At 46.4% G+C, this 27955-nt stretch overlaps 1 protein-coding gene across 3 annotated transcripts in view; it reads left to right on the forward strand.

Moving 5' to 3' along the window:
* Positions 1 to 3898: 3898 nt before the first annotated feature.
* Positions 3899 to 27955, forward strand: part of TMEM150C (transmembrane protein 150C) — a 30224-nt gene continuing 6167 nt past the window's right edge. The window contains exons 1-7 of one of the 3 annotated variants that reach the window (XM_033160780.1): positions 3899 to 4148; positions 11154 to 11217; positions 22226 to 22307; positions 22529 to 22582; positions 25418 to 25450; positions 27375 to 27432; positions 27822 to 27949. In XM_033160780.1, coding sequence (XP_033016671.1) covers positions 11192 to 11217; positions 22226 to 22307; positions 22529 to 22582; positions 25418 to 25450; positions 27375 to 27432; positions 27822 to 27949 — 381 coding nt within the window. In that variant the 5' untranslated portion in view covers positions 3899 to 4148; positions 11154 to 11191. Of the gene's footprint in view, positions 4149 to 11153; positions 11218 to 22225; positions 22308 to 22528; positions 22583 to 25417; positions 25451 to 25605; positions 25674 to 27374; positions 27433 to 27821; positions 27950 to 27955 lie in introns of all 3 variants that reach the window. The other 2 variants (XM_033160781.1, XM_033160783.1) reach the window with 2 other exon arrangements.

Below are 27955 nucleotides of genomic sequence, written 5' to 3' on the forward strand. Positions count from 1 at the left end.
TAAGGGAATCCCGGGGAAAACGGGATACTTGACAGCACTGTGCCTGGCACCCCCCAGGATTCAGTGCTGGGGTGCCCCGCACCCCTTGCACCCCCCCCCCCCCCAGGTAAAGACGGCACTAGGAGAAGCGGGGTTGGAGACTGACTTGGAAGAAGGGATCAGTGATCTAGGGGAGTCTGTAACAGCTGGGAGATGAGAGTCAGAGGCAGGAGAAGGTGCAGGATTGGAGAATGAAGGACGGGTGCAGGAGGAGGGAGATGAGTCAGGCTGGTGTACAATCAAGGGCTTCCACACCTCCTCCTCCTCCTCCTGCCCACACCCTCTCCTGCTGCACTGTATCTCAGGACCAGAAGAGGAATGAAGTGGGAGGAGCAGAAGCAGGTTGCACACAGGCATAGTCTTTGCCTGCTTGCCTGCAGCTCAGGTGGGGAAGATAGATAAGCTGAGGTCAGGGTTGGGGCCTCTCTGTTGCTGCAACTGTTTCATCAGGTACATACCTAGGACATAGGGTAGATGGATATAGGATGGATGGACATGCTTTTTCCTAACTTGGAAGTATACTTTTGATAGCAAGGAGTCAATTCCTCACTCTGCATGTGGACATGAGCTTCCTGGGGGACAGAGTGGGAGACAATGCATTTCTCTGCTGTTGTTTTGTCACTGATGGAAACTGCAGTAGTCTGAAGAGGAACAAATGTCCTCCCTTCAGCTTGCTGCAATGCGAAAAAATGCATGCAATTGGAAATATTGTGGACTGACCGCTACTTGTCAATGTGCAATGCTACAAACATGTTTTCCCGCTTCCCCTTCGGACTCTCCCTGCCCCCTCACTTTCAGCAAGTTCAGTTGAAAATGGAGATAATAGAACTTAACGCCGTTATATTTTCCCCTTGCTTAAAAAGGAAGAAGGCATCTCCGAGAGATATTTAATGAGACAACAGATGGATTCAGTTGACCTACAGAGCCTGAATCTTGTGGTTCCTGTCCTATGAATGGTTCCCTGGGGCATAAAAGCACATGAAACACTCTTAAATAGCTTCCCAAGCGCCTTGTCTGTGGCCAACCTTTGCTATTCTGCCAGTACTGCCTCAGGGGGAACCAATCTGAAGGAGCCCATTACCAACAAAAATATCTCAGCCAGTCCAAGCACACTGCTCTGTCCCCGGGGGCATCAGATACACCGATGCATCATGGGATACAGGAGGTCCACAGAGCAACATAGCATGGGGGGGGCATGTGGCAAGCTGTAGAAGGGAAATAAAGGACAGAGCTGCAGCTCTGGATGGGAAAATAAATCCAGAACAGCATTTGTTTATATGTGTACAACCCATCTCGTCCTGAAGGCTTGCAGCCAAGAGCTTTTCTCCTTTCCGTTAAAATAGAAATGTTTCAAAAGGATAAAGTTCAAGGACTAGATTACATTTACCCTGCCATCAAAATATGGCCAAAGAAATAGTTCTTGCGATGTTTGCTAAATATTTACTTTTGCTGGCTTACTATGGGGAGATTTATTTTGTGTCATATTTATAGGCTTCTCTCATCTCAAGCTGCTCACATCCTGGTACATGGTAACACCCCACTTTACATCCTCACCCCGAAAAATAGGGTAGGCAGCTGAGCTCCGAGCTCTATTTATTTATTTCATAAAGGTTATACAACCCCGGATTGTAAAGAACCTCAAAGCGGTTTACAAAAAAGGGGGAAGACAACAGAATCAAGAAAAAAATCACAGCCCTACTTTTAAAACAGACAAGAGTTAAAATACTAAAGCAGATTAAAATCACATCAACTTTCTAAGCCTGAACAGGAATGTTTTTAGCAGGTGCCAAAAAAATAAAATAAAGTAAAGGCACCTGGTTGATCTCAATAGGCAGGGAGTTCCAAAGAGTAGGTTCTGGTACATTGAACACTTGGCCCATTCGTGGGATTAGTGGCCAAAAGTGGTGCAACTGGTCAGATTAGATGGTTTTATAAATGAGAACTAGATGACTTCATAGTGAACTGTGGATATTAGCCCTGATGGCTAAAAATTGAGCCCTCATCACCTAGAAGCAGTATATTGTTATGTACCACCACAATCTCTAAGCAGTGTTTGTGTTTCCTTTGGAAATGAGACACAGTGGAGACTATGATATATGGTTTATTTACACACATATAGAACCTGAGCCTGTGATGGAGGGTTTCAAAGCATTATACTCCAGGTGTTTCTCCCATTGCTGAAGCCTCCAATTTGAAACAGGCAGCCCACATTGTGCTCTGGCGCCCCTCCCCAGCTAGCCGCATTTAACAAACTGACACTTCTTTTCCTCGATCACGCCATAGCCAACTGAAATCCTGAAACTTCCTCCTAACAAAAATGCTGGCATTTGTCTTCTGCTAACTACTCACAGCTCAAGGCAGGGCTCCACCCATTTCTAATCACCCATCATCTTCCTTTGTTCTCCATAGTGGTTCTTCTCCCAGGCGATTTCCTGAGCATGGAAAAACTGGTCTGGCCTGAATTTTAGCACTTTGTTAAATCCAGCATCCGGCAGCCTATTTCAATACTCCAAGCATCGATTAAACTCCAACACCCACTTGACCTAGGAATTTAGGGGAGTCAAGGCACCCACAAACTCATAACAATATTACAATTATTGGATGTGAGAGACAAATGACAGGGGATAGCTATCTCCGTCATGGCTGATCCAGGGTACTCTGGTCCAAGCCTGCAAGTCAGTTCTTGTAGAAAGAGAAAAAGAAGCAGAGTGACCTGCGTTGAACTTTCTGTGATTCTTATCAAAGCTGAAAGTGTAACAGAAGTGATGCGAGAAGGAACTGGGTTATCCAACGGAACCTCTTTCTGTTTCTGTTTCCTGTTTTTTTTAAGAAACACTTTCCTTATCTGCCTTTGACTGTCAAAACAGTGTGGCACGCTTCCCAATTCTCCATAAGTCCATGGACAGTGCTGAAACACTGAAACTACTTTTGCACAAATGAGGCATGTGGTGCCTCTGTAATACAGGTAACTCGCAACTTCCGTGCATTTAATTTGCACACATTCAACTTCACGCATTTGGCAAAAAAAAAAAAGCAGAAATATTTTTAAGGGGGCAGCGGCACCCAGGAAAACAGACTTGGGCGACCCCACCCACCATTGAGATCACCCCCGTTGATTTCAGGGTGGCGGGTTCGAGCTCTATGTTGGGCAAAAGATCCTTGCAATTGCAAAAGATTGGGCTAGATGACCCTCGTGGTCCCTCCCAACTGTACAATTCTATGACCTATAACTCAGGCTCAGGCTCTGCAGCCCCAAGACTCCGCATGCTGCGAGGTTCCTGCATAGCAAGGGGGGGTCAGACTAGATGACCCCGGGGGGGCCCGTTACTACTTTACGACTCTTTGTTGTTTCATCAGGTCATCACCAAAGGGCAGAACTCAATCGGCGCAAGAGCTCAGTCGGAAAAGTGTGGCAGACGCGCGCGCTTGTGCATCACACACGAGCGCACACTCTCCACCCCCCCCCAGGGCAATGGTTTTTTGGGGGGTGATTGGCTATCTTTTTGTGATTGTGTTTGTATTGTATGATTTGCATTTTCTTTGTTGTATGTTTGTGTGTGAATGTATTCTTTTAAAATATTTTAAAATAAAGATTATTTATTTAAAAAAGAAAAAGAAAGAATGCCCGGTTCGAGGGGGCCCGGCGTCTCTCGTGACCAGATGAAAAGTGGGCCGGGTGGATGGGTGAGGGCGCAAATCTGGGGTGGGGTAGGTCTGGCTAGCGGCACCCACCCAGGAAGGTGCCGCCGCCTCCGAGGATGGCGAGGATGTCGCCCCCCACGCCCGCCCGCCCCTTTTGGGGTGTGTCTCCCCCTCCCCTCCTCATATCCCCCCTGCGAGAGAGAAGCAGGCAGCCAGGCGCGCCCCCTCGCCCTTTGTCTCTGGCGCCGGGGAAGCTCCGGCGGCTGCGAGAGGCGGACAGCAGCCGCAGACTCCACCTCTTCCTCGAGGGGAAGCCCTCCTCCCGGCCTGCCCAGTCCTCCTGCCGCCGCCGATCGCTCTCCTGCCGCCTGCCTCCTCTTGCAGGTGTAACAGCACCAGGGACCCGCGGGCCGGACCGCCGCCGCCGCCGAGACGCCTCCGCGCTCCTCTTCCTTCCCAGCTTTTCGGTAGGAGGATACCTGGGGTCTCTCTCGGTTTGGGTTTCTTCCTCCCTGCGGCGCCTCCCCCACCTTAAAGCCCTGCATCTCCTCCCCCACCCGTTTCAGCGCACAGCCCACCTAACCCACCCCTCCATCTCTATCCATCCCTGTCCGTCTGCCTCACCTCCACAATCCGCCCAGATAAGCCTTATCAATGGTCCTGATAATCACCATCGCGCTTTTGCAGCGACCGTGATATTGTGTGCGCGTTCTGCAAATTGCAATTGCTGGAGAAAGTCCCGGGGAATTTCCTGCTCGCGACCCGCACCCGCCTCCCGCCTTGCTGAATTGCTGCCCCCATCGTGCTCAATCGAAAGGGCGCCTCTCCGTTTGATGAGCCCTCTGCTTAATTGCTTTCATTGGGAGGATCGTTGCTCTTTGCTGGCTGCCTGCACACCTGAGCGGCGGCCTTATCTCTCCCTTTCTGCTCTTCTTGGAAACTCCCTTTAATTCTTCCTCCTTCCTGCTGCCACCTGAATCAATTTGGACGATTGCCCGTCCAAAAAAAAAAAAAATAAAAGCGAGAGAGAAAAGAAACCACGCTCCGCCGGCGCACCAGTTTCCATCTCTGCAATTTGCAAGCTGGCGTGTGTATGGAGGGGCTCGCTAACCCTCTTTCCAAGCCCTCTTCCTTACCTTCCAAGCCTCTCCCTCTGTAGTACTCCCATCTTTCTATCAGGCTGCACCAACGCTGCTTACAAAGCATCATTCAGCCATATTCACTGTTTCCCTTTACCTGCTCACATTCCCTTTGCTTGGTAACTGGGCTTGCCAAATGCCTCTTAAGGGATGCTCTCCTTGTTTTTCAGACGTGCTCCTTTATATCAGCCCCCATAGTGCATAGGTAGGCTCTCTGTGTCCCTTTTACTCCCAAAAGCACCAGAGGCATCTGCAGCACCTGTTTTTAAAATTTTTAATTTTGCATCTAGCAGCCTTAGGTGGTGGTCACGACAGGGGATCCATAATGGCAATAAATAATGTGGTTTCTGCTGTGTTTTTGTAAGGGGCTGGGTACGCAGGCTGCTGATGCAGACCAAGCCATGTGGTCCCTATTGTTTCCGCTAGCAGTGCCTGTTCCCCATGACAGCTGACGGTTTGGGTGTTGCGGAGGGAGGGCTTGTGTTGTCAGGCTCTTCTCCAATAGAATGGCCATTTTTGCCTTCCCTTGCAGGAGAGTGCCCCCAAGTTCAGGTGTGTGACTTTTGCACATGGGAGTGAATAGCAGCCATTTGTCCTATTAGAAGGCATAGGGTATGCAACTTTTTTGGGGGGATTGCCAATGGAGTATAACCTAAATTTACTGCATGCCCCTTGTGACCTCGGCTTAGGAACATAGGCTTTTGCCTTGCCGATCAGAAGGTCGGTGATTTGAATCCCCGCGATGGGGTGAGCTCCCGTTGCTTGGTCCCAGCTCCTGCCAACCTAGCAGTTCAAAAACACGTCAAAGTGCAAGTAGATAAATAGGTACCACTCCGGTGGGAAGGTAAATGGCGTTTCCGTGCGCTGCTGTGGTTCGCCAGAAGTGGCTTAGTCATGCTAGCCACATGACCCGGAAGCTGTACACCGGCTCCCTCGGCTGATAAAATGAGATGAGCACCGCAACCCCAGAGTCGTCTGCGACAGGACCTAATGGTCAGGGGTCCCTTTACCTTTACCTTAAGACAGATTCTTGGTCCATGTAACTCAGTATTGTCAACACGGCCTGGCAGCAGCTCTCTAGAGTTTCAGCCAGGGTCTTTCCCAGCCGTAGCAGGAGATGCTGGGGATTGATCCTGCATGCAAAGCAAATGCCATACTGCTGAGCCCTTCCCCGTAGCCTTACTCTCTGCAAAGGATAGAGCTGACTCCAGAGGCTGACAGGTTTGCACATTTGTTAGGGGGTCCCGGATTTGACACCACCCCCAACAGAACTGAAACAACCTGAGAAAATTCTCAGTTCTCTTGCAACATTCTGCCCGCCGGTTCATCTGTGTAATGGAATGTTGGGATCTATATTGACATTTGTTGTTCTTGGCATCTGTCTGTCTTGAGAGACCACGGAGTGCGCCTCTGGGGGTGAAGTGAAGCCGCTGGAGAGTTCACAGCGGCTGCTGTGGCTGCAGAAACCGGTAACTCGTGACTGCTGCCGCCTCCCATGCTGTTTTTGTTGCATTTAGCAGTGCTGAAGTGACCTCCCTGGAGTGCAAGCCTGGGCAGTGTGTATGGAGATGACAGGACCCTCCTCTCAGCTTCACCAATGCAGTCCAAAGGAACGCAGAGCAATGTGTTTGGCGCCAGCTTTGCTGCAGGAGTTGCCAGAAGGAGGCGTACAAGACGCCATTCAACTGTCTTAGCAACTCCACTTCAGATTTGTTTAGGGTTTACGCCAGGGGTCAGCAACCTTTTTCAGCTGTGGGCCGGTCCACCATCCCTCAGACCATGTGGTGGGCCGGACTATGTTTTTTGGGGGGAAATGAATGAATTCCTATGCCCCACAAATAACCCAGAGATGTGTTTGAAATAAAAGCACACCTTCTACTCACGTAAAAACACCAGGCAAGCCCAACAAATAACCCAGAGATGCATTTTAAATAAAAGGACACATTCTACTCATATAAAAACACGCTGATTCCCGGACCATCCGTGGGCTGGATTTAGAAGGCGATTGGACTGCATCCGGCCCATGGGCCTTAGGTTGCCTATCCATGGTTTATGCCTTTAGCTTCTTCTTCTCCCAAAGATATCCTGCAAGGAAGCAGAGGTTTAGGATCAGAGTTTTCCTTCTTCTAAATGGGCTACCTTCCCAGGTTGATGAGCCCCATCTGCTCCTCACTTGCCTCTACAGCATGCGCAGGAACAGCCTTCTTGACCATTTGGACCCACTGTTGGTCTCGTCCACTCAATCTGCCGGCAGGGGCGTAGCAAGGTAAATTGGTACCCAGGGGCAAAAAAGATTTTTGTCAACCCCCCCCCCCCGAGGCATGGGAAGGTCAGGTGGTACCCGGTGCGGAAAATTTCTTGTCAACCCCCCCATTGATTCCCCCCCCCCCCCCGCCGCAAAAATGGTTTTACTTTATTTCATATTTTCTTACAAAGGAATAATAACAAGTAATAATTTGTTTAATTTTTTTAATTTATATCCCACCCTCCCCGGTCAAAGTCGGGCTCAGGGTGGCTAACAGCAGATACATAACATTGGTATAAAATCAAACAATAATTAAATTACCTCCTAAAAACATCTCAAAATCAAATTAAAGTCTAATTAGATGGCTTTCCACAGGGTTAGGGTTGGGAACAGTAAGTGTTCTCTGAACTGAAATTCCAGCCTTCACAGCATAGGAAAACAGCCAAGTGAACAGCTATTTTGGTGGAGGAGGGTCAAGATATTAACTGATATGCATGAATTTTCATGTATAGCTATATAATCCCTAGTATAGTAAGATAAGACCTTCGGAGCAGGCATTTTCAAAATAAAAATTTCAAAAAAAAATTCAAATCCCCCCCAAAATTGTTCCTTGATAATTTGTCACTCCCTCCATTATGGAACCCGGGGTGGCCCTCCACCACCCCCTTGCTACACCCCTGTCTGCCGGTGCCTGTCTTTGCATGCAGGGAAAGTCCCTAACTCACCGAGGCTTTGAGACCCATCAGCTACCCTCACCTGGTTTAACCTGGCAAGCTGAAGCTGTTTCCTGGGGTGAGAACTGAGCGCAGGGTAGGCACCAAAGGTGGACGAGCTCCCCTAGAAGGAGCACGGCGTGTCCCCACCAAAGGTACTAACCCTCCCCTAACAGCCCATGTACCCCATATACTGTATACCGTATTTTTCCTTGTATGAGACTTGGGTTTGTTTTTTTACCAAAAAAATAGGTTTAAAATTGGGGCTCGTCTTATATACAGGTAGTGCTGAGGGTGTTTTCTTAATTTGGAGTCCCCCAAAATAGGGGGCGTCTTATACACGGAGAAATTCGGTATATTGGCACTTTAAGAATAGGAGAACTGGTCCTTGCCCCCAGGGGGCTTACAATGTAGAAAAGCAGCAGAAGGGAGACAACAGAGAAGGAGTGGGCGCAGGAGAAAAATGGGAGAAAATGTGATTACTGTAGTTAACATATGCTTGGGCCTCCTTACAATAGGATATGGGAACAGGGTGGGTGTTGTGCCGAAAGCTTTACATTAAAGTGGAGGCAGCAGTTTCTTACCTGAATATGACTATTTTTCTTTTCAATAGGAAAGAACGTTGTGCCATGTATTGGCTGCCCTCTTATTCTCTGTTGCAATGTTTTCTTTTGAAATCTGTAAGATAACAGTTTCTTGTTCAGTTATGTTACTTTGAATGCATAGTTTATGTTTGACTTTCTTCACTAATGTTTTTGTTCTGGTTTGTTTTATTTGATGTTTTACTGTGTGATGTAAACTGCTTCGAAATTATTTTCCCTTAAAGATATAAAGAGATATGTTGTTGTTGTTGATAATAATATTATGCAGTTGAACACCCTAGCCCAGGGTTTCATGAACCTGTAGCCCTCCAAATATGGTCCATCTCCAACTCCCAAACACCCATATGCACCAGCCAGCAGGATCAATGTTTAGGTACGATGGGAGCTAGAATCCAACACCGTCTGAATGGCCACAGGTATCCCATCCCATCCCAACCCTAGCCCCACCCCACATCGAGGCCATTCCCCCCAAAAATTGCCCTCCAGCCAGTTACATATATTTAGGACTTCATCACCTGCTTATAAATGCTTGTTATTAAAGAAATAGCTTAGCTTCCCAAATGGAATCCTATGAATCAGTTGCCGTTTTAGTATATCCCATCCTATCCAAATGGATCAGGCTGGGTTGTATTCTGAAACAATATGAAAAAGCTTCCTTGTCCCTCAAGGTCACGGACGGAACAGCTTTTATGGAGGCTTCACACATGCAAGTTAATCGGCTTATGGCTGCGATATCCAGCGTCGACTTGCCATGTGTGAACAAGACCTCGCAGTCACAACAGCCCACAGAAAACTTTAATTAGCCCCTCAAACACAATGATTTTCAACTGGAGTAAGTTCACTCATGTGGCTTCCAGTCTCCAAGGACTGGTTTATGCCTGTATATAGTTGATCTTTGTACAGTTGGAGACTAACAACAGAATGTGTGAACACCATTCAAAAAATGTGATGTGTGGGCTGAGATGAAATTTGCATCTCTGATTATATATATATGAATGACAGCCGATTCACACATGGAAGTCCTGGATGCTGCAGTTGGTGCCGTGGGGCTAGAATTTTCCCATTGCTGTGTTTCCCTGGGAAGATGTTTCCATATCTAAAAATACAGAGTTTGGCCACATTGGGAATACCGGGCCTGCTTCTTGGTGCCACATTTTTCGAAGAAGAAGAAAACATTGGCAAACATCTGTGCCTGGCATAGCAGCTTTATACAGTGGTACCTCGGGTTACAGACGCTTCAGGTTATAGACGCTTCAGGTTACAGACTCTGCTAACCCAGAAATAGTACTTCGGGTTAAGAACTTTACCTCAGGATGAGAACAGAAATCATGTGGCGGCAGCACAGCAGCAGTGGGAGGCCCCATTAGCTAAAGTGGTACCTCAGGTTAAGAACAGTTTCAGGTTAAGAACAGACCTCCAGAACGAATTAAGTTCTTAACCCAAGGTTAGGCCATTGCCCCATGTAGCTCAGGATTGTCTGACTGGCAGTGGCTCTCCAGGGTTTCGGGCAGAGGAGATCCTCAGCTCTATCTGGAAATGCTGTGGATTTAACACAGGACCTTCAGCATGCGAAACAGATGTTCTGCCACTGAGCTATGGCCCTTTCCTTGCAAATTCAGCATAACTTGCTTTGCTGATCACGGGAACAACAAGGCACCATGAGGAACTGAGCCATATATAAAGACCATTTGCCTACTGGTAGCAGATTTCCAGGGTCCTAGCCAGGTCCAGAACTACTCCATAGGAATATTGGAAGTTGCTTTGTGCTGAGTCAGATCACTGGTTTTTTTCCTTTGGCGATCACTCATAGCTGAGTAAGATTGTCTTCTATAAACAAGGTTTTAACAGTGAGTCCATAAATGACCGTGGAGGCCAATTCTGGATCCACACGTCCTTCCACAGTGGGGACATAGGTTTCTGGACAGGAGTTGATCATGGTGTGAGTTCGCCAAGCGTGCCTTCCTCTTAGCACGTTTCTCCCTTTCGTCCTGAGTTCGAGTGTCTTCAAAGCCCACGACACCTTTGGTAAAGGCTGTTCTCCAACTGGAGCACTCGCAGGCCAGTGTTTCCCAGTTGTCAGTGTTTATACTACATTTTTAAAAAATTGCCTTGAGACAGTCTTTAAACCTCTTTTGTTGACCACCAGCATTACGCTTTCCATTTTTAAGTTCAGAATAGAGTAGTTGCTTCAGAAGATGATAATCAGCATTGTTTACCTCGCCTGGGTTGGTTCACTCCAGCGGAGACGCTCTATGGGCTGGATTGTGTGCACACATGCCCGCAATTTCTGACATCTGCATCTGTGCAGACGTGATTTCCAGTGCCACGGAAGTGAGTCCCTGCACCGTGCCAGTTTAGCGCAGCGTGGGGACTCGCCAAGCGGGTGGCTCAGTTCGGGGGCGGCTCGTGGGCCAGTTAAATGACCCCCGTGGGCTGCTTGTGGCCCATGGGCCTTAGGTTGCCGACCCCTGGTCTACACACTGATGCTTCTGGATCTGCCATCCTTTGGCACAGAGCCCCTAAGCTATGTAATTCCCACAGGAGTGCACCTGACATCTTCAGTATACAATTTTCAGCAAACGCTGAAGACACACTTCTTTAGCCTGGTCTTTCGACACCTGAGATGTGTGTTTTCAGGACCCACATAATTCCTGCGACGGCAGTTTGTTTTAACTGTTTTAAATACTGGATTTTAAATGGTTGTAAAGCAAATGTGATGCTGCCGCCGCCACAAAGGTATTATATCCAATATATGTTGTCTTCTGTCAAGCAGGTGGGGACTGAAGTGTGACCCTCCGTCGAACACCATATATGCTTCAGCACTTGGATGCTTCAAGGTAAGTTTAGTTCTTAAATGTTGAACTTCCTGGAACTTGTTGATGAAAGGGTGGAGAACCTGTTGCCCTCCAGGCTTTTGGACTACAGCTCCCATCCTCCCTGTCAATTGTCCACGCTGGCGAAGGATTATGGGAGTTGGTGTCCAACAGTGTTTGAAAGACCACAGGTTCTCCAGCCTTGTGTGTAAATGGCTACAATCCAAACTCATACACAAGACTTATCCATCAATATACCGCAGGGAACCTTCTTTCCTTTTGAGGGCTCCATTTTCTCAGGGTCCGGAACCAAATTGGGCAGGATTAGAGCCCAAAGTTGTCATAACCAGTAGGTGAATTTTGTGAAGCAGGCAGAGCTCTTAGACGAAGCTGGTGACCTTAAGAGAATCTAATGATGAGTGTTTTATGGAAGAATGGAAGTCTTTTTCATACTACTTAAAGAAATATTATAGTACGATGAACTCGCGAGCAGGATTTGAGCAATGAGCAACAAAAGTAATTAGATTATAATTTCGTGGTTATGATTTAACAGATAGGGTACAGCAGAAAGGGAGAAATGACATCTCCATGGAAAATGGGGTGGGAAGTTGACAAAAATAAGAGAAAAGATGAAACTGTGTTTTGATTGCACATGTTAAAAATGTTGAAACTTAATAAAATAATTTTTTAAAAATAGACTAAATTGGTGGCCCATGTGCTAATAACCTCATGCTTAAACTATTACAGTGTTCTTGTGTTTTGCTTTTATCTTGCTTTTAGGAATCTTTATTGAATGTTGTATTTTTTAAAATAGTCTTTACTGCTTTCTGAATGTCACTTCATTTCTTTTTTTTTTTTAAATATAATTTATCGGTTTTTCAAAATAAAATTAAATTAGCAATCCCCCGAACCGACATTACTTTCTTCCCACTCCTATCCTTCAAATACGGGTTCCTTATGGGGTGTTGTATTTTTAATTGCTTTTATGTGATCCAGTAATATATATCTATATTAAGTGGATTTGAAAACTTTCATCAATAAATAAATAAAATAGGCAAGAGGGTTGCAGGTCCCCTTCCCCGATGTATGTGATCGATGGAGTGGAGCTCCGGTTTTGAGTTGCTACAGGACCAAAGGTTTACTGTCCTGCACTGCTATCTGCAGGCTCTATAAGGCACCCATCCAACTAAAGTTAACCCTGAACAAAACACGTTTAAGTCTATGCAACATGCTTCTTGTGACTCTCTGTTTAGTCCCACTGCTTTCAATGGGGCTTGATAATGACTCACTTTAAATGAGCTGGGTCCAAAGGCCTGTTACTTTCATTGTACCGTGTATGTTTCTTTTAAGCTTTACCAACCACACTGCAAAAGATTCTGAAATAGGCATATTTTACAGTTGGAATAAAGCATTGGTGCCAATGCCAGACAAGTCCCGCCAGATTTGCAGAATTCAAAATGTAGTTTTTATCAGCAAAGCATTTTGGCTCTTTTAATGGAGAGAGGAAGACCTGGTTGTAGCCACGAATAGAGTTGATATCAGCAGCAACTTCCATCCATCTTTGGGGCTGGTTGAGGGGCAGAAATAAGTGTCATGGCACCAGCCTCTAGACTGAATTATCCATTCATATCAGAGGCTTCAGTTGGATGGATATGAAAATGTGTCCTGCCTTTTGCAGCCAGATGGGCGGGGTATAGTTAATAAATTATAATAATAATAATTATTGACCATTAGTGGTTTATCATTGCCATTGATCTGAGTAAGTGATGCTCAGATGCCAGTGACCCTGTAGCTTGCCTCTCCTGCATTGCTATTCTTGGTGATGTCCACGCAGAAATGGGATTCTGTGCCATGTTTGTTCTCCAAGGACTCAGCTACATTGGCAAATAAAAAGCACTTTACGTTCGTTGTATATGCATTATATCACTGTGGCAGCACCCAATGGTGCTGTGGCGTTCCGTTTTTGCCAACCCAATTTCTCATGCAAAGATTACAGCATGTTTCACTGAAATGCTTCTTTGATGTGTCTAGAGATCCAGCCCAAGTAACTGCAAAATAAAATAAAATAAAATAAATAAGGCTCCCTTACAAAGAGATTGTCTCCATGTAAATGGGTGTCAGGAATGAGCCAGCTCCAAGCGAAGGTTTGCAGCCAACTGCAGAAAGCAGCCAGGAACAGAGAGGCTTAGAGGTTAGTCAGGTAGGGGAGAGCCGGCAGCTGCAGATTTTGGCACCCCCTGACCTTGACGGGCTGGCTGATAAGGCAGTAGCTGAGAGCAGGCTAGAACACAGCCAAAGCTCACAGGAAGCACAAATAGGTACGAATAAACTCAGCCTCTCAGACCAGGAAGAGGTTGGAGCCGATCCACTAAGTCCGAAGAGTCGGTGAATGGGAGGGCTGCTAGACAGGAAGCAAAACAAGAGCCGTAAGAGCCGTAAGTTCAATATCTTCTATCGTAGCCAGAAGGAGTCTTCAGAAGGGTCATCTTGAGTAATGATGCCGGAGGCTTTGTCAGAGCCGTCCGGAGCTATCTGTTTGTTTTTGCAATAAATCCTCCTTTTTAATTACCTACGCCTACTGTGTTATCAAGATGGGAATCTGGACTCCTGACAATGGGTGGTTAACAGGGAGTTAAACCACTCTTTGACTCTAAGAATCTCCAAACTTACCTGGTGGAACCAGACACCCCAATCTTGAATCGTCAGTTTGTAGATGTGCAAAGCACAGCTATTCAGGTGGTTAGACCTTCCCTTCAAGTGCAGAGGCTGTGAGATATCATTTCCCAGCAGAATCTAACATCAAAACACTTACTTATTGAGGACAATTTCTGTGACACCACCATTTAATCTGCTTTCAGGGCCAGGGCTCTTTCCTAGAACATATGAAAGAAGAAGTAAAAGTGTTCCTAGGCAGGCACAGAATGCATTTCCCTACACCAATGAGTAACAGACACATCAGGGATTCGGGCAAAGGGTTTCTAGATGAGAAGTTGAAATTTCCAGGCAAATTTGAGCCAGCATTTCCTTTTCAAAGCTTTATACGATAATGGATAAATTCTTCAAAGGAAAGGTTAGAGAGGCCATGAGGTTGTGTAAGTGCTGCACTTCTTTGAACTTCTGCATTTTTCCTGATAAAAAAGAGCATCCAGCCATAGCCCCCAGGTCCTTTAAAATTGCAGACTGCAAAAGAGTAGTCTGTTGTCATGGTTACGTGGTCAAGAGGCTGACTTTGGTCATGCAAGACTCCTTGTCAGGTATTGGCTTGGACACTGAGCGAGACAGAAGAGTGGGAAGAAGGGGGGTTGGAGACTGACTTGGAGATCAGTGATCTGGGGGAGCCTTACAGCCAGGAGATGAGAGTCAGAGGCAGGAGAAGCTGTCGGAGAGTGAATTAGAGGTGCAGGAGGAGAGAGAGAGGTCAGGTTGGTGAGTCAAGGGCTTCCAAACCTTTTCCTCCTTCTGCCCCCACCTCTCCTGCTCTACTGTCTCCCAGGACCAGGCGAGAGGGAGAAGCAGAAATTGGTTACATGCAGAGGGAGTCTTCGCTTGGGGGAGATACAGAAGCTGAGGTTGCGGGGCGGGACCTCTCTTGTGTCAACTGCCTAATTGGGTTCATACCTAGGAGCAGCTGAGAGACATAGGACTGATAGACATGCCTTTTCCTAACTCGGAAGTGTACTTTCCATTTCTGCCTAGTATGCACTGGTAGCCCTTAGGACGCAGTGGGCAGGGATGGAGGTGAAATCCAGCCCAGCTTGAATTGAGTCTGGGTAGAGTAATCTCTGCATAAGTCCAGTCTGTCCCAATCTGGTATAGTTCAGAAAAGGGTGTCAAGGCACAGAATAGCACAGAATCACAGAATTGTAGAGTTGGAAGGGACCCTGAGGTGCAAGTATACCCACTGCAGTGGGTATACTTGCAGTGGGCTCATTAGGAGAAATGGGGCACTGCCCCACCGTCCTCACTTTGCTCTCAGCCTGCCCCCTTCATCTGCTTTCCTTTCTACTTAAAACCGGTTCAGTGTGGCACGGCACAGCATCCGTTTCCCCCTTGGGTTCAGTTTGCCCTTGCAGAACAGGGAGGACGATGGGGACAAAACTAGAATTAGTTGGCTTTGCCTGCTATTCTCTGGCGCCATCTACTGGCGGGCTCCTTGCCTTCTGCCCTACCATACTCAATGGGCATCTACCCCTGTGAAGAACTTAGTGCAGTCTAGAGATATGCCCACATCTGACCTCTTCAAGAGGATTTGGGAACCCTTTCTGCCTTCTGCAATCATCTGCTCCAGAGTTTCATCAGAGCAGAATAAACCTTCTAGGATCTGCTCTTACTTTCAAGAGCAAAGACCCAGAGCCTGGACATACCCCAAATGCGCCATTGTGGCCCACATTTATCTAGCCAATGGCCTGCGAATTGCCCGGCCCTCTGCACAACTGCTGTTGCTTCGGAACACTTCAGCGGTTAATAACACCCACATGGGCTCGTTTGTCAAATGGAATATTTTGGAATATTTACAATTAAGCTGAAAGCTTGATCTGTGGCTTGGAGCTGCCAAGTGAGCTCTGCCATCGACGCTAATCCGTAGTAATCCTGGCGTAATAGCTGGCTGTTGCGTAGGCCTGATTCTCTTGACAGCTATCTGACATGAGACATGGGCGGGCAGGTCTGGTGGAGCTGAAGGAGGCCTTTCCATCACAAACCAATGCAATTCTGGGCTGCATCAATAGGAGTATAGTGTCTAGATCAAGGGAAGTAATAGTACCACTATATTCTGCTCTGGTCAGACCTCACCTGGAATACTGTGTCCAGTTCTGGGCACCACAGTTCAAGAAGGATACTGACAAGCTGGAACGTGTCCAAAGAGGGCAACCAAATGGTCAAAGGCCTGCAATGCCTTATGAGGAACGGCTTAGGAGCTGGGTATGTTTAGCCTGGAGAAGAGAAGGTTAAGGGGTGATATGATAGCCATGTTCAAATATATAAAAGGATGTCATAGAGGAGGTGAAAGGTTGTTTTCTGCTGCTCCAGAGAAGCGGACACGGAGCAATGGATTCAAACTACAGAAAGAAGATTCACCTAAACATTAGGAAGAACTTCCTGACAGTGAGAGCTGTTCGGCAGTGGAATTTGCTACCAAGGAGTGTGGTGGAGTCTCCTTCTTTGGAGGTCTTTAAGCGGAGGCTTGACAGCCATCTGTCAGGAATGCTTTGGTGTTTCCTGCTGGCAGGGGGTTGGACTGGATGGCCCTTGTGGTCTCTTCCAACTCTATGATTCTATGAAACCTGCCACACTTTGCACGGCCTTGTTTCTCTGCAGCAGTGGGTTGTGCCTTGCCTGCAGTGCTCTCGCTGGCTGCTCGCCTCGTTGCAGGGCTGCAGCATAACCGTGCTGTGTGTGAAAATAAGCAACCGTTTCTAAAACGGGTTCTGAGGGGACACGGTAGGGATCACCAGGTCCCCTTGTCGTAGGCAAGCCAGCCTCTTCACTTGTGCTAACGTGTTATAGGCCTGCTTTCTATGTGCAATCAAATCATAGAATCGTAGAACTGTAGAGCTGGAAGGGACCCAAGGGTCATCTAGCCCAAACCCACTGCAATGCAGGAATCTCAACTAAAGCACCCATGACAGACCTCTGCCATCCAACCTCTGCTTAAAACCCCCCAAGGAAGGAGAGTCCAGCACCTCTTGTGGGAGTCCGTTCCACTATCGAACTGTTCTTTCCATCAAAAAGTTATTCCTGAGGTTTAGTTGGAATCTCCTTTCTCGTGACTTGCAGCCATGGGTTTCAGGTCCTAGCCTCTGGAGCAGAAGAAAACAAGGGCAGGGCCACCAATGTTACATCTTGTAGAGATTTTCCTTGGCATGCATCGGCGGGCTCCTGTCCACTGAAATTTGATTTAAGAGAAGCATTCTATTGTAGTCAATAGAATATGTTGCCGTTTGTGTGTGTCCCTGGCAGTTTTCTCTGGTTTGCAAACGAGCCCAAATGCTCAAAAAGTTGAGTGACAGGTTCGAAATGATGGGTGACAGTCCTTTCTTGTTGTTCCATAGCTGTGCCTTGAGACGATCCAACCTTTACCTGCTGAATTGGAGCTTAGTTGAACATCATCTCTCTTTGAATTTTCCATGGGGGCAGGATCAGGATCAGATTTTCGCAAGGCAAAAAAGCTCTCAGGCCTGTAATTGATACACAATACAATCAAAATATGGGTCAGGCAAAATTGTGGATTAGCCCTTGGTTTGGGATTTGATACTAAAACTACACTTTCTAGGTCTTTGATCTTGATTGCAAGCAGTATTTTTGTGCCCTCTGGTGCTCATTGGTTGTAAGGCACAGTTAAATATGCATGTTTTAGGCCAGTCCCAGTACAGTGGTACCTCAGGTTACATACGCTTCAGGTTACAGACTCCGCTAACCCAGAAATAAACGCTTCAGGTTAAGAACTTTGCTTCAGGATAAGAACAGAGATCGTGCTCTGGCGGCGCGGCGGCAGCGGGAGGCCCCATTTGCTAAAGTGGTGCTTCAGGTTAAGAACAGTTTCAGGTTAAGAACTTTTTCAGCAGGGGGCCGGTCCACTGTCCCTCAGACCTTGTGGGGGGCTTGACTATATTTGAAAAAATAATGAACCAATTCCTATGCCCCACAAATAACCCAGAGATGCATTTTAAATAAAAGCACACATTGTACTCACGTAAAAACACCAGACAGGCCCCACAAATAACCCAGACATGCACTTTAAATAAAAGGACACATTCTACTCATGTAAAAACACGCTGATTCCCGGACTGTCCACGAGCCGGATTTAGAAGGCGATTGGGCCACATCCGGCCCCCGAGCCTTAGTTTGCCTACCTATGGTGTAATATGCTCAAAAACCGCTTTGCCCCGTTGAGCAACCTGGCCGCTTGTGAGACCTGCGATGATTTATTGTGATTAGACCTCAACTGCGTTGCCAAGGCAACGTAGGACTCGCCGCAGGAGAGATGCTTTTCAGCGGCGACTAACACAGCCGAGAATTGCACCGCAACCAGGCACCGTAGTCTGAAAGATGCATTCTGGGCCCGTAGGAAGCTCCAAGTCAAAGCTTCCTCGATTGAAACTGCGCACGTGCATGCACGCCCTCCCATGTTGCCCCATCTGTGAGGCCTACTGATTTGGGAGCTGAAACGCCCTTCTCAGTTTTCCCTCTTTCGCCACACACCCATGCACACCTGTCTCCCTGCCTCAATGCTCTGGGAGACGGGCCTGAGGGGGCCCAAGCCGTTAACTGGCACCTCAGGCTGAACTTGGCCCCCACATAGCCCAGAAAAAAAGAACTGGTGGTGCGCCATTTCTAGCCTTTTGCGCACCCCACCGCAGCCTGAACGCACAGGGCACATGGCAGAGAGCGAAGGAAAGAGAGAGGTGCCCTCAAGGCTCCAGTCGAGTAGACGGCAGGGCCAAAGGCTTGCATGTGAGCTCGCCCCACAATGAGGGTTGATGTTGCACAATCGTCTAACCCCCCCCCCCCCGGTGGTGTAGGTGGCTTTCCCCCGGTGACTGCTCAGTCGCCGCTATCCCAGGGATCTTGTAGGGACCTCGTGCATTGCAACGCAAAACTTGTGTTGAAAAGTGCCACAAACCCCTCACAGCGGGTTAAGATGGAGGAAAATGCACAGCCCTGCAAAAGTTAAAATGCTGAAGCAGGTTAAAATGTCCTCCACTTTCTAAATGTCTGGGTAGAAATGTTTTTAACAGGTGCCGAAAAGAGTATGAGCTTGATCTCCATAAGCGGGGAGTTCCAAAGTGCAGCTGCTGCGACACTAAACGACTTAAGTTCTAACAAATGCGGGACGGTTGTTACGTATGTGAGCCAATCCTCTTCCCCCCCCCCGCCCCGATTGAAGGCGTTTTGAGGGGGCACATGTGAGATAAGGCAATCTCGTAGGTTTGGAGCAAGTCATCTCCCCATTTTTTTCATGCCTGTGGCAGCCATTTTGTGCTGCTACCCACTGCACTCTTATCAATATATGAGTACAAACGCTTCATTTTTTGCCCGCAAAACACACAAAAGCAAAGCAAAGCAAAACAAAACAAAACCACCTACTGGCTGTAAGAAACAAAATTCCAGAATGTCACAATAGATTGCAGTGTGGGAGGTGTCATCGCAAAGCACTGCTGCTGCTGTGACATTTTAAAGGATTTGTAGGAAGGAGGAGGAAATCAGACAGGTCTGGTTGAGGCCGAGCAGCGACAATGGAGGGGTGTGGGGGACCTGTGATCTGCCCCATGTCGCTCCCACCATTAACGACCATTGGGCATGCTGGCTGTGGGAATGGGATGTCAGAGTCCAGCAACTTCTGGATGGCCCACAGTTCCCCCAGCTCTGCTGGCAGCTGCAGCATGGGATGAAGCCACAGAAGAGCTTCTGGGCTTCGTCTAGAACTGAATGGTGCTATCAGATTTTCATTTGAAAAAATGTGACCGTTTGGGGAAGACCCCCACTGTTCATTCGCAAGATGAAATAGGTAATATATTTTTCTTTTCTTTTTTGCTTGCAAATGTTTGGTTCCTTCTAGCGTGGTTTGCAGAAGGAAGCAAAGTGTTGCTAAGCATGGTTTCTCTGCCAGAAAGACTGAGGAAGGCAAGTTTCATGGCCATTTGCTTATGCCGAACTTTAAACAACCACAGATGTGAGGGGAACTCATTGAAAAAGGCCCGTGAGCAGAAAGGGCAGAGGAAGTGAATCTAATGGGGAAGACAATTTTCGTTTTGATACTAATAAACTCTGTGCCTTTATGCAGTCTGGCCGGTTCTACTGGCAAAGTGCCCTTCTTGGGACCATCTTCAGTGTGGTAACATTTATTTAAGTTTCCCCTTATAGGGCAGAAATTTTTGAGAATTATTGAACACAAAACAAAAGGGTGTGACGCTGTATTTCTGCCTTCTGGGGATGTACCTATGGGCATTGCCACATTTAATCTCCCAGAGTTCAGGAGTATTTTGCATTCAAGATCTTGGAATATTTACTCCTTGGGTGTGTTGTGTGTGTGTGTGTGTGTGTGTGGTTGTGTGAGAAGCAAAGGCTTGCACAAAACCAAGTCTTCATGCACCAGGGCCTGGGTTGCAACAACCTTATATGTGTGCCAGGGAAGTAGCTGTGTCTTTCTTAACTCTACACAAAGGTGAATTTTGACTGGTTGAAGCAGTCAGTGAGCTGGTTTCAAAAGCTCACAAGTGCTTGCTTCTTTTGGTTACAGCTCATGGTTAGTGAAAAGAGAGGCTTAGCCACAGTTTAGATGGCATTCTAAGCCACCTTTGATTTAGCTCAGCACATCACATCAGCTAAAGTAACTGGGGAGGAACAAACAGACTGTGAGCATCTCTATGGGTGTCTGCATGTTCATGCATTCTCACTAAGCCAAGATTTAGTGTGTCTTGTGAACAGGCCAATATGTAACAGTCAGTAAGCACTGGGTTTTGCATTTGTTAACTTGGCCTCAGTTTTCTGAAATCTTAATATCTAACCCCAGTGCTTTTTTCTGGGGGTACGCAAGGATACGAATACCCCTAAACATTTGGTGAATCTTTGTACTTTTGTCCATTTACCTGTATTTATTTCCCCCGATTTGAACTATAAAATGGTGGTTTTCTTGAGTCAATTTTTTTTTAGAGTAAACATTTTTTAAGAAAAAAAGCACTGTCTAACTCCCTCTTTATTTGTGCTTCTGGGAAGAAAATGAACCACAGTATTATCTGGTGTGAAACGATGCTATGAATATTACTTTAGTCAGGATATACCCGAGGAATGTTTGAAACCAGTTAAGAAGTTGATGAGTATTTTTTTTTTCATGTGCTGAAAACGGTCACAATGGAAAGCACAGAAAGTGGCGCATATCCCAAAGCAGCAAGCTTGGAAGAGGTGGCTAAATTGCTGCAGGCTTCAGGGATGGCACTTAGCTCTTGCTGCATGATGCTGAAGTAAAATCCATCCTAGGAAGAGATTTCTTTGCAAGGAAGCTAGAAGCGTAGAGAAATTGACTTTTGTCCCTGCTGACATGTCTCCTGGTACTTGAGTGACAGATTCCATTAACTTTATTAATGAATTCATTGGCTCCAAGGATTGGGGTAGAGGGAACTGGAGGAAAGCGGTTTTCGAGGATGACTTGCGTCTTGCTTATTCGACATCAAGCGTGAAAATCGCACTGAGAACTCAAAACTCTGTGCTCATCATAAAGCATGCCAATCAACAAAAACGTGCATATAGAAAATGTAGCAATAAACAGCCTGGTTAGCTGTGTTCTCTCGTTATTTTCTGCAGAATATTGACATTCTGGCAGGGAACCGTGTGGGAACAGAAGGAAATAATAGATGATGACTAAGGGGAAGGGAATGTAGCTAGAGACTGAAAAATGTGATTAGATGCAGATCAGGCCAAAAAAACTAACCTTTCTGCTTATTATGCAAATTTGCAATCAATTGCAATTTGTGTGAAATGTGCATTGAGTACTGTACATGAGTTTCATTAGTGCATCTTCCAAGGAACCATAATCTGAGGTCATAAGGCCCGCCTCTCAGGATTTCATGAGCCTCGTCTACAATTTGGCTAAGAAGAAGAGGGGGGACAACAATTCAGTTCACTCTTTACTCTGCTTATGTGCTTCTCACGTGACATCTCACCAGACATTTTGGGAGGCTATGGGGAGACTGGAAAGAGTTGTCCCTGTTTTAAGGATGGATGGCAGAAAAGCAATTCTCCATCTTCCTCTTTACCTAGGTAGAATAACAATTAGCTTTTTGAACACTGTGAAGTTATGGTGGCACCTGAAGGTGCGGCAATAGGTGTGTCCAGGCATAAAACAGACTAAGCTCCGTGTAGCTCCTGGGAGGAAAGCCAAGTTTAAAATGGGATAAATAGTAATTTGCAAGTTGGGCGAAGAATGTCACCATCTTGAGTATATAGAGAGCACTGTATATCTTCTCATCAAGGTAAGAAAAGCCCATACGTTCTCACTTTTGCCATGTTTCATTTCTGTTCTCTTTGTTCCTGTCAGGCATGGATGGGAAGAAATGCAGCGTATGGATGTTCTTACCTCTTGTGTTGACACTGTTTACCTCAGCAGGACTGTGGATTGTGTAAGTGACCTTTGTGGACCTTTTATGGTTTCTGGGTGGAATAATTTTCTTTGGAGCAACATTATTCAAGGGGTCTCGGCATGCCTCAGGGTGAACAGTTCTTCACTGGAAGAACATTGTTCTGTCGTTTTGCTGAACAACTTTCCTTCTTCCAGGAACCAGCCCTCACACCCCACCCCTCATTTAGAATTGTCTAAATGTCTTCCTTCCTATTTTGGCAGGTATTTTATAGCAGTAGAAGACAACAACATTATTCCGCTAAATGTGCTGGACAGGTAATGTATATATATTTTAAATCTTACTTTCTAATGACACAGTCCATTATGCTTCCAGCGAAGCAGAATTAGTTTCCCTGGCATGCAGCATTTAATTCTTTTGGTTGACTTTACACAGTGATGCTCTCAGCTAATAGCCTAGGGTGTTATCCGCCAAACAGCAATGTAAATAAAAGGGATAGAAGAAATGAGTGGAAACAGTGCAGAGTTCCTTACGAATTGAAAGTTACTCTGCTTGATTTTGCAGTCTGCTAATAGCACCTGCTAATAGATTTTGCAGGTGCTGCACTCAATATGCCAGCAAGTTTGGAAAACTCAGCAGTGGCCAGAGGATTGGAGAAGATCAGTCTACATCCCAATCCCAAAGAAGGGCAGTGCCAAAGAATGCTCCAACTACCGCACAATTGCACTCATTTCACACGCTAGCAAGGTTATGCTTAAAATTCTACAAGGCAGGCTTAAGCAGTATGTGGACCGAGAACTCCCAGAAGTGCAAGCTGGATTTCGAAGGGGCAGAGGAACCAGAGACCAAATTGCAAACATGCGCTGGATTATGGAGAAAGCCAGAGAGTTCCAGAAAAACATCTACTTCTGCTTCATTGATTATGCAAAAGCATTTGACTGTGTCGACCACAGCAAACTATGGCAATTTCTTAAAGAAATGGGAGTGCCGGATCACCTCATTTGCCTCCTGAGAAATCTCTATGTGGGACAAGAAGCTACAGTTAGAACTGGATATGGAACAACTGATTGGTTCAAAATTGGGAAAGGAGTACGACAAGGCTGTATATTGTCTCCCTGCTTATTTAACTTATATGCAGAATACATCATGCGAAAGGCTGGACTGGATGAATCCCCAACCGGAATTAAGATTGCCGGAAAAAAATATCAACAACCTCAGATATGCTGATGATACTACCTTGATGGCAGAAAGTGAGGAAGAATTGAAGAACCTTTTAATGAGGGTGAAAGAAGAGAGCGCAAAATATGGTCTGAAGCTCAACATCAAAAAAACTAAGATCATGGCTACTGGTCCCATCACCTCCTGGCAAATAGAAGGGGAAGAAATAGAGGCAGTGAGAGATTTCACTTTCTTGGGTTCCATGATCACTGCAGATGGTGACAGCAGTCACGAAATCAGAAGACGCCTGCTTCTTGGGAGAAAAGCAATGACAAACCTAGACAGCATCTTAAAAAGCAAAGACATCACCTTGCCGACAAAAGTCCGTATAGTTAAAGCTATGGTTTTCCCAGTAGTAATGTACGGAAGTGAGAGCTGGACCATAAAGAAGGCTGATCGCCGTAGAATTGATGCTTTTGAATTATGGTGCTGGAGGAGACTCTTGAGAGTCCCGTGGACTGCAAGAAGATCAAACCTATCCATTCTCAAAGAAATCAGCCCTGAGTACTCACTAGAAGGACAGATCCTGAAGTTGAGGCTCCAGTACTTTGGCCACCTCATGAGAAGAGAAGACTCCCTAGAAAAGACCCTGATGTTGGGAAAGATGGAGGGCACAAGGAGAAGGGGACGACAGAGGATGAGATGGTTGGACAGTGTTCTTGAAGCTACTAACATGAGTTTGGCCAAACTGCGAGAGGCAGTGAAGGATAGGCGTGCCTGGCGTACTCTGGTCCATGGGGTCACGAAGAGTCGGACACGACTGAACGACTGAACAACAACAACAATAGCACCTTCCTTTTCTTGCAATCTACTACTAGTGCATTTTCTTTTTTAAAAAGCAAGAGTAGGTCAGGCTTGAATGGGCCACCTTTTGCTTTTTTAAAACCAGAGCTCAGAAGTCCACCAGCTGCAGCCAGTTGCAAAACAGTGGTGCAGACCATGGAACCAGTCTTGGTTACCTACTGCACCCAGTGAACCCTGCATTGGCCTGAATTAGTGCCTCCCATTAAAATGACAGCTAAAACAGAACAGCAGAAGCACCTGCCCTGATAGGGGAAGCAGGAGACAACCTTGCCTCATCGCCTTCCTAGGTAGCATGCAGGGGGAGGCCAGCAAGGAAACCCCCATTCCATCCATGAACACGACAGCCTTTCTCACCCTTCCCTGCTGGCTGTCCCTTGTGCTGCTGCTGCTGCTGCCTGCCTCTACAGCTTCAGTCACAGTTGGGACAACTGTCCAAAGCAGCCTGTTGGCACATGAGGCGGACCCCAAAATGGCACCCCTCTCGTGTCAGGGAAGAAGAGGTGAGGGAAGATATACATCAGGAACAAAGGGGAAAAGAAAGATTGACATTAGGATCTGTTGCCCCTGTGGATTCTGCTGCCTGAGGCAGTTGTCTCACCTTGCCTCTTGGTTGGGCCGGCCCTGAATAAAGATCTACATTGGGATCTGCTGTCCCTGTGGATTTTTCTGCCTGAGCCAGTAGCCTCACCTTGCCTCATGGATTGGTCAGCCCAGTAGCAACCAAGGCACCAAATGGAGGACCGCTCGCATTGCTGCTACTGGCTGTCACAGATTGGACTGACCCAGATGGTGGTGTTGCCCCACCACCACCGGTGCCCTTTTAAATTTGGCAAATGGTTTGGTGTTGCACACACATATACACACCCATTAGGTAGAGGGAGTCTGTCACTGCAGGCAGGTCTAATTCAGGGATCAGGAACCAGCAGCCATCCAAATGTGGTTGGGCTATAACTTCCATCGTCCCTGACCGTTGGCCAAGCTGGCTGGTGATGATGGGACTGGAGTCCAATCATTGCAGAGCCACACAGCTTCTCCATTCCTGTTCTAAACCAAATCACATTCCGTAACATTCAGTAACCAGCCCTGCAATTCTGACTTGTGTATGATTCATTTCTTTTTTCGTCTTTTAGGAAGGAAGGTCCTCAAAAGCCTCCTTATATAAGGTAATGAAGTCATTTTCCATTCTTTATCTCTCTCCATGTCTCTTTCCCCGCCCCTCCAGTAAGTCCCATTTTTAACCAGTGGACCATTTTACTGATTTATGCATCTCTGTTGCAGGCTTAGTTGAATTACAATGATACGCATTATATTTTTGAAGTATTGCAGGTGACGCCCCTCCTGCAAGCTGTGTGTTTAGCCAAGTCATGAACATGGCAGCATTTCTAGGTAGGCGTTGCATGGAGAATGTCTGGCTTCTTCTTTTATTTTATTTTTGTCTCTTCTAATTTCTGTTAGCGAAATCACCAGGTTCAGCTCAGTCAATATTGTCAAGGCCAGGTCCAGTAATCTGCAGCTGTTATGGCTTAGTTCACACTGCGGGGGTGTTTGGGCTGGACAACTTGAGACAGAAGGCCATGTGTGGGGCTCCTCCTTCATAAAAAGAATTGAAATCTTTCAACACAAAAGATTAGAATGTCAAGTAGAAGGCTAGACTAAGTCCCTTCTTCCTGACATGCTGGATTTCTGCTTGCAGGGGTGTTTGTTTTCCAATCATAGGAAACCCTATCTAATCTCAAGTTATTTAGCTCAGAGGCAGGTTTTAGGCTTGGCATCAGCATCTAACATATTTGGGTATGGCCTACCAGCTCTGACACCTGCCTGGGTGTGGGATTTACCTAGCAGCAGAGCTGGCTGCCATTTTAAATTTCCCACAATGCCCTGGAGCGACACTACACAGTGTTGTTAATTAAAATTTCAGGCAGTTTGTAGCACTGCTATCTGCCACTGTCAGTAAACTTTCTGGGAAGGGCAGTGTGCCCATTGTGGGAATGTTAATGTTCTTGGGGGCCAACCGAACATCACTTAGCCACGTCCCCTCAAAGCTGCTCCAACATATTTACTGCCTTTGAGAACTAGGCCTGTAAAACGGGTGGCTAACCCATGGCCCGCAGGCAAGATCCAGACCCGCAAGAGATTTTGTGGCTCTTGAGGACCCCCCCGTAGGTTTGTCATTTTCAATTTGTAGTGCTATGATGCCAAATGATTTTTTGTAGCATTAAAACACCTCCAAAAATTTCCATTTATTTTAAAATTACAGACTGCTCCAATAGGTTCTCAGATGTGATACTGCAATGCCGAAAGATTTTTTTGTGGCCTCCCAAGGCCACTCAAAATTTGTTCATTAAAAAAAGTCTGATTTTTTTAAAAAATGACAATTCTTGCAGGTTTCCTTCTGCAATTCTATGCTGCCAAATATTTTTGTGACCCACTTATAAGACCCACCAAAATTTGTAACAGCAGCAGCAACAACAACAACAACATAATAACAACAACATTTGTTTTCCCATACTTCTTTTGCACTTTGGCCATTGCTCACTTTGACATGTAGCCCTCAGAGGCCCGCAGCCCAAAAAAGGTCATCCGCCCCTGCTATAAAATAACTTATGCGAAGGTTGTGTAAAATATCCAGATAGAGAAACATTATAGTCGCCGTACATTTTTGCTTGTTCACTTCATTTTTCAGGCAATATTTGTTTTTATTTGCATGACACTTGATATCAGTTTCTACTGCTTTAAATCCTGCATGTGTGTGAGCACAGCAATAATGTGATTATGCATATAATAATGATGATAACGTACCGTTTGTTATATAATGTTCGTAACTCTTCTTTTAATTGATGGCCAGTATTTCTTTGCTAGGGTTAGGAACTGAGCCGTAGTAGCCCTGTAGCAGGCTTATAAATCTGCGCTCACCTGGTTACCTGGGATGTGTAAGAATGGCCTCTGGGCCATTGGCTATGCCAGTTAGGGCTGATGGCAGCTGTGGTCCAAATTATGTAGAAGGCAGCACATTGGCTACCTCCGGTCTACATATATACAAGGGAGACTGTTCTGACAAAAGTTTATGGTATGCTGTTTCAAATATAGGGTGACCAGATCCAAAGGAGTGCAGGCCACCTATGTGTAGAAGAAGGGAGTTTGGCAGGTACGTAAACTGGAGCTACCAAAATTCCTTTTCCTACACCACTGTTAAAAGTACCAAAGGCCTGGCTGCCTTTGCTTCTGGGTCATCCTTTGTAGGCAAGATTCAACCACAGTGGAGATGGTTAACGGGAGAGAGGCTTCTAGGGTCCCTATCAGGTCTTAATTGTTCCGGGTGGCGTTGCTTTTGACTGACCAAGAAATAACTTAGGAGGGAGGCTCTTGCAAGTCCGCTGCCCCAGAATTAAAAGAGGGCGGATCCTTTTTGCACTTCTCAAGCTCCATAGCTTGGTAGCTGGCTGTGGCGGGCGCATTTGTCAACCTGTCTCGCAGACCTAGAATTATATTGGCGTTTGGAGTCGTAATTGCGCATGTTCTCGTTCCTCATTTCAGCGCTTGTCGTGGCTGTCCTTCGCTTTATTCAGCTAAAACCAAAAGTTTTGAATCCCTGGCTCAATGTGAGTGGCCTGGTGGCGTTGTGCTTGGCCTCCTTCGGAATGACTTTGCTGGGCAATTTCCAGGTATTG

The sequence above is a fragment of the Lacerta agilis genome, chromosome 9 (genome assembly GCF_009819535.1).
Source record: "Lacerta agilis isolate rLacAgi1 chromosome 9, rLacAgi1.pri, whole genome shotgun sequence".
Classification (NCBI taxonomy): Eukaryota; Metazoa; Chordata; class Lepidosauria; order Squamata; family Lacertidae; genus Lacerta; species Lacerta agilis.